The sequence below is a fragment of the Sceloporus occidentalis genome, unplaced genomic scaffold, assembly GCF_023333645.1.
Source record: "Sceloporus occidentalis isolate IW3139 unplaced genomic scaffold, rSceOcc1.0.p SCAF_14, whole genome shotgun sequence".
NCBI classification, from domain to species: domain Eukaryota; kingdom Metazoa; phylum Chordata; class Lepidosauria; order Squamata; family Phrynosomatidae; genus Sceloporus; species Sceloporus occidentalis.
Window position 1 is genome coordinate 20,005,201 of NW_028316994.1, and position 11,029 is coordinate 20,016,229.

At 55.3% G+C, this 11,029-nt stretch overlaps 1 protein-coding gene across 2 annotated transcripts; it reads right to left on the minus strand.

Annotated features, from left to right (window-relative positions):
• Window positions 1-3: 3 nt before the first annotated feature.
• LOC149304436 (beta-arrestin-2) lies at window positions 4-10,990 on the minus strand. Of its 2 annotated transcripts, XM_089481082.1 has the most exons (15): window positions 10,808-10,990; window positions 10,229-10,259; window positions 9,064-9,124; window positions 8,316-8,360; window positions 7,258-7,454; window positions 6,976-7,035; window positions 6,726-6,793; window positions 4,766-4,901; window positions 4,356-4,440; window positions 3,730-3,802; window positions 2,988-3,125; window positions 2,166-2,249; window positions 1,977-2,056; window positions 1,813-1,867; window positions 4-932 (listed from the first exon to the last, which is right to left on the minus strand). In XM_089481082.1, exons 1-15 carry the CDS (start codon window positions 10,828-10,830, stop codon window positions 836-838), a joined length of 1,233 nt encoding a protein of 410 aa, XP_089337208.1. In that variant the 5' UTR covers window positions 10,831-10,990; the 3' UTR covers window positions 4-835. The 2 variants fall into 2 exon arrangements, with proteins under 2 accessions (XP_089337208.1, XP_089337209.1); XM_089481083.1 differs by lacking the exons at window positions 6,726-6,793; window positions 6,976-7,035; window positions 7,258-7,454; ... (2 more) ...; window positions 10,229-10,259; window positions 10,808-10,990 and adding an exon at window positions 5,300-6,120.
• Between the last annotated feature and the right edge of the window lie 39 nt (window positions 10,991-11,029).

Genomic DNA, 11,029 nt, shown 5'->3' on the forward strand with positions numbered 1-11,029 from the left:
TGTGTGGTGTTAACTGTTTTATTCCACTGATCATCTTAATGTTGCAGCCCATGGCCTTCTTTCCTGCGCCTGGGTGAGTGGGTGTGTGCAGCCAGGCTGGGAAGAGGTATATTGGGGGGGGGGGGGTAGGTAGGATAAAGGAGAGTGCATTGCACTTGGCACACGCAACCCCCCTTCCACTTGTGGGGCACATGGCCTCAATCCCAGCTGAATGGGAGGAAGGGACAAGCTGCTTGGACGGCAGAAGTGAAATGGTTTCTAAGGCAACAACAGAAGGCTTCTTCCTGCCCCCCATTTATTTATGGGGGGTTTCATTACCAACATTTCCCTAAGCAATTAAAACAGTATTATTAAAACGAGACATACAAAGGGGGAGGGGGTTAGGGCAGAGACATAAAAATAGTGGTGGGGGATATGACTTAGAAGACACTAATGCCCAATAAATTGAATCCAGTGCGTTAGACTGGGGGGGGGGGGGGAGGCAGTGTGGGGTCCTTACAAGATTAAAATTCATCTGGAAAAATACACAGCAGCAAAGGGTCAGAGGCGAGGGGGCAGGCAGAAGGGAGCAGAGCAGGGGCAGCTCCATCCCCAGTTTTAGTCACATTAAAAGCCCCCTTCTAGGGGTTACAACCCTCCCCCCTTTATACAGCACTAAAGACACAAGGCTGAGGAAGGGAAAGGTGGGAATGGCTTCCGTCACGTGTGAGTTTGGGGGGGGTAGGCGATGAGACATTCGTGGGGAGAGCTTGTCCTTGTCTCCTCCCCCCATTTTGGCTGTTCCTGGGTTGCCCCCTTCAAGGTGGGGGAGACGCGTGTGCCATTCTGGTCCTTCCTAGCAGAAGTGGTCATCATCCTCCTTGTCGTCCTTCAGGCCCTTCAGCCGCAGGCGGGCAAAGTCCTCAAAGACAATGTCATCGTCCTGCCCATAGCTTTGGGGAGGGAGAAGCAGAATTGATTTAGGCCTCTTCCAACTCTATAATTCTATGTTTGGCATGAGGGAGGAAGACAGAGAGCCTGCTGTGGGTTTGCAGTGAGAGGAAGTCAGCAGGAGGAGGCTGCCAGTGGACAGCCCCCCTCCTTTCCAAAAGGAACCCATTTGGCAGTGCGGAACGCAGCAGGCTGTGGGGAAGGGCTCCATGCCCCCCCCCCCCAGCAGGGGTCTCTTAAAACTGATGTTCCAGCTGCCCAGGTTTCCCATGCTTTAAAAACCCAGCAAATGAGTGAGCTCAACTCCTCCACAGCAAGAATCGCCACCTTTTTGGCCCCTGCACCTAATGAGGGTCCCAGCCCAGAGACGCTTCTTTCGCCCCTGCAAGGGCCAGTCTCCTCAGACTCAAACCTGAGCTCCCACAACTGGTGCCTTTGTGGGCAGGCAGGTGCTCCTGCTTCCCCTGAGGCTGCCACCACATCTGTTATGGTGCCCAAATGCGGTACAATTTGCTCAGATTGGAGGGGTGCATGTTACTCACTTCCAAAGAGGGAGTGGGCTCAGGCAGTGAGGAGTCTTTTGGGTGGGGATTCTTGTTGCAGGCTATTTGGCTAGTCCTAACTTGCTCTGCAAGCCCAGTCTTGCCAACCTCTTCACCAACGTGCTAGTGAAAAGGCATCATAGGTGGAGTGGGGATCACTGGGTGGGGTGGAAGTGCCCACCTGTCTTCCAACAGGCCCACCGTGGACCCTCCTAGGGAGTTGGCTATCTCCCCACCTCACCCTGGGACAGCAGGGCCTTGGAGAGCATTGGCCCTGTGCTTCCCATCTCTGGCGAAAAGAGCCCTGCTTCCCTCGGGCCCATCTCTTCTCCCCTCTTACTTGGTTTCAAACTCGATGAGGTTCGTGTCCACCGGAGTGTCTGTCTCGGGGGTGGCTGGATAAGGAAGGAGAGAGGAAGCAATGAGCCGGGTTCCCTCCCCACTGCTGCCCCAAGGAGCTGTGAGACCCCCCTCCAACTCCCATGGCCACAACTGCCCACTCACTGAGCTGAGGCTGTGATGGCAAGACCTGGTCTGGGGGCTTTGGATGCATGAGGACGAAGGGCAGCTCCACGGAGACATCCCTGGTGGGCAAGGGGGGAGGAAAGAAAGGGGGTGAGCTGGGGGTGGTCCCATGGGGAGGGAGGGAAGGGGAGACCCGGGGCAACCCACCCACCCATCTCTGGTACGTACCCTCCCCGGGAGACAACTAGCTTCACTTTGACCCGGTAAGAGACCAAGATGCCCAGGACCTCCTTGCTGGCTCCCTCCTTCACGCTGCAAGAGAGGAAGAGAGGGGAGGCTGAGGGGGTGCCCTTCTTGGTACCAATGTGCCCTCCCCCCATGAGATTGAGTGTGCTGCTGCCTGAGGCAGATGCTCCCCGTTCTGAGCCAGGATGCGCCGCCTGCCCTGCTCTCCCCTCCCATAGCTATTCCCGGGCGCAGAGTGCGCTTCCTTCTGCCCCTTCCCTCCCTCCCCGCCACACGTCTGCCTGTGGCTCATGAAGCGCTCGTGGTCCCTGGATGACGGGACTGTGTGCAGCAAGACTTTGTGTTGAACCTGGGCCAACCAGGGAAGAGATTTTTTCGCAGCCCCTGGGAAGAAATCCCTGATGGGAAAAGTGGTCTGATTGCGGAAAAGACTCTTGGGGTGGAATTCCTCCTCTAGCAAAAGGGGACTGGACTATATAGTCTTTGAGATTTCCCCCAATTCTGGCCAGAAATCTACAGCTACCCCCACCCCATACTCTAATAGGAGCCATGAAGAAATCCTTAGCCATCAACGCACCCCCTCAACTCAATTTTTTTGCCAGTTCTCTCTCCCCCAGAAACAAAAAGGACAATTCAGAGGAATCTTTACCACGCTTCATGTGTCAGGGAGTCCCAAGGGGCTTATTCCCAGGCTCCTACACCTGAAGCTCTTCAGGTGGCCTCTTTGCATGGGGCAGCTCAGCCGAGGGGTTCTTGGGATATTGGGGGGCAGGAGAATACTGGGGGGCTGTCCCCCCAACTCACATGGTGGAGGAGGCCAGGTTGGTGTCCTCGTGCTTAAGCTTCCCATCCAGCGCAAGGCCCCGCTTTTCGCGGTTGTTGCTCAGCAGCGGCGTGAGCGTGTAAACTTTGCAGAAGGTGGAACTCGCTGCCACTTGGTCACTAAGGGAAGAAAAAAGGGCAGGTGGGTGACAGAGAAGGGGCCCAAACGAATGCCCCCGGCCATTCAGGCTGGATTGGGGGTGGTGTGGGGAGCAGAGGATGAAGCAAAAGGCTCACATGTGTTTATACACACAGATAGAGACAATCCCAGAATGACATGGAAAAGAGATATTTTTCCTTTTGAAAACGTCAGCTCATAAAATATGCTTTTAAGAAAGAGCACCATTCTGCCTGCTCTGCTTGGCTGTATCTGTTTTAATATAAAATAAAGAGACTCCGCAGGGTGGGCGGCTCTTCCCCTTTGGACCTCTGAGGCTGGGTGGGCATCTTTCAGGAATGCTACAGTTCTGCATCCACGCATTGCAGGAGGGCTTGGACTGGATGGGCCTTGCGGGTCCCTTCCAGACTCTTCCTCCAGCAAATCCATCCCCACTGGTGTGTGTTTCCAGCAAATACAAGCCTGCCTTTTTGGAAGCAAGCCCCTCGCCCCTTCTCTTCCCCAAATTTCAAGCAAGAAATCTTCCGGTGTGTAAGGGGGGAGATGTTTAGAGACTGAAGACGGAAGGAGCAGTGGGAGGGGCAGGTTGGGGGGCCGCATACTCACTCCTGTTCGATCTGGGCAACGGGGCACTTGTACTGGGCGGTGCTGAAGAGGCAGATATCCGCATATTGCCGCACTGCAGGAAGACGGCAGGGCAGAGGGGGAACATGTCAGTGGCAAAAAGCAGGCCATCATGTTGGGATACCCCCCTCCCCAATCTGGCTGCTTGGGACTGTCAGCACTGGAACCAGTTGCAGCTTGCCTACAAGTCTCCATACAGCACTCTGCACATTGTTGTGATTGTAAGGTAAAGCTGCCAGTAAGATTTGTTGAGGGCTGCTGAGGCTGAGAGACCGTGACTTGCCCAAGGTCTCCCAATGGGTTTCAAGGGTGAGCAGAAATCAAACCCTGGTCTCCAGAATTATAGTTAGCACTCAAACAACTGTGCCACGCTGGCTCTGTGCATGCTCACTGCAATCCTTAAATTAAAGGTAGCTGCTCTATTCATGGGCAGCGGTTTGGCTGTGGTTTTGGGGGGAGTAGAGCAGAAGCAACCTCTATTCCGCTGCCAATTCTGCCCTGGGGTCCTGCTAGCCTTTCTTGCAGAAGAGGGGTCCTCATCCCCATTTTCCCACCCCAAACTAGCAAGCCCTCTCCCAGCTCCAAGCCCCCCCACTCAACATTCATACCAGACACTTTCACTTTCTTGACACTTTTGCTGGAATTGTTGGTAACATGAACGTTGACGCTGATTGGCTCACCGTGGTAATAAAGCTAAAGGGAGGGGGGAGATAAAAGGGGCATCAGAAATCTTGCTGAGAAGGAATCCTGCACCCCCCAGATGAGGAAGAGCCACCCTGAACCCCCTCCCCTTTCTTCCCCCTCAGGCCTTGAAAGTGTAACCCCTTCCTCCTTCTCAAGAGACATGAACATTGGGGGACATAACAGGGAGGGCAGATTTATCCAGAGTACGTTTGCCAATAAAAACCTGATTATTATTATTAAACCCTCCCCCCAAAATGTAATGCCATTTTTCGAGGCTTCTGGCTGGAGGGTCTCCCCTGTTTGCCCCTCACTGCCCCCCTTCCCCAACTGAGACCTCTTTGTCAAGGGAGGCTTCCAAGTGCAACGAGCGGTCAGACATCAGGAAGTGGCGGGTGGTCTCGGCCATGGGCTGGGGTCCCGGCTTCTCTGGGGCATACTGGACTTTCCGGATGACGAGGCGGACGGAGTTCCTGAGGATACAGCGAGCACCAGTTGCAGTTGGGGATGCGAGGAGACTGGTTAGAAAAACAGGACAGGCTTCTCCATGGAGCCAAGTGAGAAGGCAGCAGGAGATGGACTGCCCTCTTCCCAGCGGCCTTATGCACCAGCAAGTGGCTGCACTAGGTGGCCTTTGGTGTCCCCTGCAACTCTAAGGTTTTTATGTTGTCTCCACCGGAGCCTGAGAGGCGGCGTCATGTCTTTTAATCCGAGTCAGTTGCTGGAAGCCTCTTTTTAAACGCCTTGCATCCTGCTGAACAGCCTTAGCTTACTTTTCCCTTTGTCCTCTTTTGTTAACTTCTCCATGTGGCTTTTGGCATGAAATTTGCCCCCCCTCTGGCCCCAACTGCCCCAGTGCTGTTGCTCTTACTTATGGGTTGGATGGAAGGCAGGCAGCATGGGTCACCGCTTAAGCGGTGGGAGAGGGGCACAGGATTGCTTTCCACCTTCACTACAGGGAGAAAATGAGCAGGAGGAAAAACAAAACAAATAAACAAAACACCTGTTTGACTTCCTTCCTAATTTGCGCATTTAATGATTCTCTGTATGTTGTCTGGATATATAACATGCAGGGAAGGGACATCAGGAGAGAATGCACTTCACTGTTATATTTGCCCCTAGCTGCTGTTCTTATTCAGGCAGGAACAGAAGGCAGGCCGACCGGACGGTCATCTAAGTGGCCACAGAAAAGGTAGAGAAGAGCCTGGGGCTACTCTGAGATGGGAGGGGATCCAAGGGCTGCTATCTACAGCAAATAGGCCAGGCCCCATAAGAGGCAGCTTCAAGAAGCCTTGCTTGGACAAAAGAAGAGGGCAGGTGCGCCAGCTCTCCATCCCCTTCCGCACTTCCCAGGAGACCCAGGCAGGCAAATCTGGGAGGGAGAGGCGGCAGAGGAGGAGGGCCAGGGAGAGATGGTTCCAAGAGCATCCCAGCTCTTCCTCAACGGTGCTTCTACTCTTTGAGGTGGACAATGAGAGAAGGTGAGACCCGCCTTGGTGGTGGCCCTTTGTTTGTGCTTAACACCACCACCTCACAATTGCTTTCCCCCATTTCTTTGCTGGTAGAATAAAAACAAAAAGGCAATGCAGCCTCTCTTCAAACATGGTATCATTTTGTTATCAGTACCATGATTGTTTATCTTAGTTAAACTTTAACAGCTGACTGATGTGCCAGGGAGACGGTGCCAGGCTGAGGGCAGCACCAGTTGCCAAGGCTGAGCAGCCAAGAACAGCTCAACTTTCGGGTGAAGGGGGGGGGGGGAGGGCACAGCAAACAGAAGCTGCCTTGGACGCCAAAACTTCTGGGTCTATGCTCTCTCAAAGGGGCCTGGGTGAACCCCCTCTTTGGGGTCCTCCCTGTCCCTAAATATGATGCAGGGTTTATGAAATAACAACCATTTTTGAAAGTTACAGCCCTTTTTGGCCACTGGGTGAGGAGAGGTGATCTAGATTTAGGCTCTGAATCAATACAGACTGAACTGGCCCCAGATCCGAATTGGGGCCCTGAGTGCAGCCCCAGAGTAGAGAGGTGGGTAGGATAAGCGCCAAGAGGGACTTTGGAAAAGCTGTGGGGAACTTGCCTGCCTGGCTCGATTTATTTGCTTATGGTAGAGCCTGGCCCTTGGAAGAACAAACTAAGTACCCTTTGCAACTTCCCCTTTCCTCACTGTGCATTCCTGGGACTGCATACATGTTTTCACATTTGGGGTGTGTGTCTGTGGGGCAACTGCTCCCCGTTAGCCTACACAAGGACCCACAAAAAGTCAACCCACTGCTGCCCCCCAAAACTCCACTTACCTTTTATGAATCTTCTCGTCTAGATTTTTGGCACAAAATGCCCGGATCTCAAAATCGACTCCACAAGCCTGAAATTTGGGGAGTTGGGGACAGGAAGAATAAACTGTTCCTGAAATTGGCGGCTGTGGCCCTGGCACCCAGCCCCAAAGACAGCCCAGCCCCATCCATTTCTGTGCCATGGGAGAGAAATGGATTCTCAACTCTCCCCCACACCTGCCCTCCTTAGTCCAATCCTCCAGAAGAGACAGACCTTTCCGGTGTCTTCTGGGCCTGGCTGCAGCGTCACCGAACATGGCAGATTCTGTGGGATCTGTGGAGTGGGAGACACAGAATGTGAAGGGGGTTGGTGGGAAGAAAGAGCAAGCCCCCCCCCCCAGGCAAGAAGACCAAACTTTAACGCAAGGTCCAACAGGGCAGAGGAGGGGGTAAGACAGGCTGGTTTGGGTCAAAGGGAGGTGTGCGTGTGTGCGTGTATGTATGGAGGAATCAACCATCCTCCCAACGTCCATTCCATCCCATCTCTTTCCCTTACTATGAAGCTGAAGGGGTGGGCATTGGTCCCCAGTTTCCGCAGCAGCCGCTCCTGAAGACGGGTGAGAGGTTCGGGGGTTTCCTCGGCTGGGGGGAAGGCCTGCCAGGAGGCCAGGAAGAGGTCCTTGCGAAAGGAGAGGCCCAGCACGTCCAGGTCCTCACGGCCATAGCGGAAGGCACAGGTCAGCGTCACAAACACTGGGGCAAGGGACACAGCATGGTCAACTTTCTTGAATTCCCGGCTTCCCCCCAAAAATGGGACTCAACTGCTGAGGACAGGTGAGGGAAGGAATCAGGTACTTCTCTGAGACCCCTCTGCCTCAATTTCCTGCCCCCCCTCCAGACACAACAAAGTTTAGGGAGTGGTGCAAAGGGGACACTGAGACAAGTAATTCCTCCATCCTCCAAATGATAATAAAGGTAGAAATAGTTGTTTTTTTCAGTGCAAAAATAATTCACAGATCACTTTAGCATTCCTTCAGTATCAGACCCCCCCCCCCCCGCATGATCCCACCGTATGCAGCCTTACTCAGAGGTAAGCCCAACCGAGCCCAGTGTGGATTCACTTCCTCATCAGTGTGCGCAAGGGGTGCTATTTGTGGCGGCTGCTTCCTCCTCCTTTTGGAACGCGTTCAAGCCTCCAGTCTGCTTTCTTCCTACCTGTATTTTTGCTCCTCAAATTAATCATGCTCCATCTCCATCGAGAACGTTAAACAACCACCAAATTTTAAAAGGTCACCAGCAATCGAGGCTGGTTTCTCTGCCAGAAGGGCAACAATACGCCCATTCTTCCTGGCTGCGCATTTCACGTTCTAGCCTTTTCTTTTACAAAGTGCTTCCAGTCTGCCCCGAATTTCAAGGAACTGAGGGGAGGGGGAATCAAGGATATGTGCTAAAGAGCTTCTCTTGCCATCCCGAAATCCCCAGCACAGGCCGCCCCTTGCATCTTCATCCCTCTGAGAGTGAGGGTTCCACTGCCAAAATCTGCAACCCACCCCAGGCTCAGACTGAGCCCTGAATCGCTCCCTCCCTTGGCCCTGGTCCCTTGCCAGGACTTACCCTTCCGATCCTTGAGGTACTCGGGATCCACAAGGACGACACCATCTAACGGGTGAGCAAAAATGAGTGAGTGGTTAATAATAATAATAATAATAATAATAATAATAATAATAATAATAATCCTCTGTCCCCAATCAGCCAGGGCCTGGTCATCCCTAGGCCCTCTTTTCCTCATCCCCCCCCCCCACAAGTTAATACATTTCTTCCCTGTCCCACAATATTGCTAGAAGAACTCTGTGTGATCCACAAGCTTCTTCCTATTGCTTTCAAAAAATATGGGCAAAAATAACGCCAAAAGAAACCTGGCTAAAAATCTCCAATACAGAGCTGGGAAGATCCATTGCAGCCCCTCCCCAGGTATCCTGGTGGCTTTCTGTCTGTCTCTGGAGGCCTCAGAGCAGAGGCCCACCCCAGACAACCCCCACTCCCCTCGGTCAGGGGGGCAGTAAAAGAGGCCCCACCTGCTGCCCCTCCCCTTGTCTCCTCCATCCTTAAAAGGCTGAGAAGGGAAGAGGCAGGAGCCTCCTCCATAGCAGGGAACAGAGACCCTATACAAACCCCATTCAGCCACCCCCCAACCAGCCAATGAGCAGCCAAGGCTGAGGAATGATGGAAGCTGCAGCCCAGCAAAAGCAGGCATGTGAGCAAGATCCTCATCCTTGCTCTAGCCACAGAGCCAGAGGGGGCGGCCTGGCACAGCCCCTCATGGCCTGGGCCCCCCTTCCCTCGCCCCCACAGCCCAACTCACCTACAGGGTCCACTCTGTCCAGGTGGTCCACAAAATCCCGCTTGCCCAGGTAGACTGTGAGCTGGAGGAGGGGAAGAAGCAGGTGAGACGGAGGGAGACAGACAGCAGGGCGAGGGGGCTCACACACCCCCCCCAAATCCCAGGTGCTGCAAGGCCTGGGTGGCCAGGCAATCGCCCCCCAACCACTCCACCTGGCCACCCAGCTCCTTTCGATAAGCATGCATCCTCCCTTGGGACACTTCACACTGGATCCGGTCCAGCTCCAGGGCTCCATCCTGAGTACTGCCCCCTCCCCAGGCCATGCAAGCTGGCCAACAGTGTGGCTGCCACCTCCACTGGCACACAGCCCCTTCCCTCCCAACCCTAACCCCAGGGAGAAAGGCAGCCTGCCAGCCTTGCGGAGGGAGGGGCGTCACCAGGGAGACAGTGGGAGGCAGCAGCTGCACAAGTCAACAACTGCACCTCTGGCTCCCAAGGAAGAATCAGTCTTCCCTGGGGAGTCCTGGGGGGGGGGGGCTCTGTGTGTGTTTGTGCAAGCGCCCCACCCTGCCTTTGCACAATGAGGAAGGCTTCCCTTGCACTGACAGCTGTTTTCAGGCTGATGCAGAGTACCAGAGGCCCTGGTAGGATGACCTGCACTCGGTGCCACAGGGCAGGCACCTGGCCCCTCCCCACCAAGGACTTGTGAAAGACAAGAGCACTCAGCTTTGCACACTGAGGCCACTTGTACTGAACTGGGGAGAGGGTCCGCAATGGATGACGGTGTGCAAACTGAGGGCTCCTGGGGAGGGCAGGGGGCCCAAGAAAAAGCAGCGAGGAAAGCCATTGAGTGCAGCAGCAGCACGCAGCCCCCCCCCCCCCGCTGAGTGGGAGCGCTTGTGGAGGAGGAAGGAAGCCAGCCGGGCGCGGGAGGAAGAGGGGCAGGAAACCGCAGAAGCACACCCCTTGCGCTCTTCCTCTTGGCGCAGAGCTCCGAGGGGGGCATGGGGCAACAGGAAAGAAAGGGAGGAACTCTCCTTCCTTAGAGGTCTTCAAACAGAGGCTGGATGGCCATCTGTCAATGGGGACGCTTTGATTGTGATTTCCTGCATGGCAGAAGAAGGGGGCTGGACTGGATCAGGGCCCTCCTTGCGCTCTCTTCCAACTCTACAATTCTATGACTTACTTTGCAGTTGGGGCTGGATTTCTTGAAGACCCTGTTTTGGGGGGAGAGAGAAAAGGGGGCAGAGGGTGAGGCAGGCAGGCACTGCTGGGGGGCAAGAGAGAGGGGCACTCCACCCCTCCCCAAAATATAAGCCCCCTCCAGAAGCCAGGCTCTGGGGGCAGCCCCCCCATTGGCCCAATGACATCTTGTTTTGGGGGCCAGGGTTGGGGGGCTCTCAGTCGCTCTCCCGCCCATCGCACCCGAAACCATGACCCCTCCCTCAGGACGCAGACCCACTTTGGGGTCCCCCCGCGAGGAGACCAACAGAGCGGGCTGGAAATCTGGCGAAAGGGCTAAGAGAAGGCCCGGGGCCCCGAGGGGAAGTGGGGCGCGGGGGCTCCCTGGGCCTGGAGGGAGGGAGGGAGGGGGCTGCTGACGGGAAGAAGGAAAAGCCGCAGCCGCAGCAGCAGCGCTCGGGACTTCCTGTTTCGCCGTCGAAAGGGCCCCCTCAAGGGATAAAAACTGGGGAGGGAAGGCGCGTTCTCACGTGAGTGAACACGTGTCCAACTGCCCCGAGGGCCCCCGCGAGAGAGAGCCCACCTGGTCCCGGCTTTCTCCCCCATCCTGCCGGCCTTCCTTCTTTCCTCCCTTCGCTTCCTCTTCCTCTTCCTGTTCACCGGCGGAACTCCTGGCAACGCGGCGATCGCTGTGGAGCGGACCCGAGTGAAGCCATGGCTCGCATCCGGGCCACGGTCACGTGGGGCCCTGCGCAGCCAATGGCGTGGGTGGGAGGGCGGGGCATACGTCGGGCGTGCCTGCCAT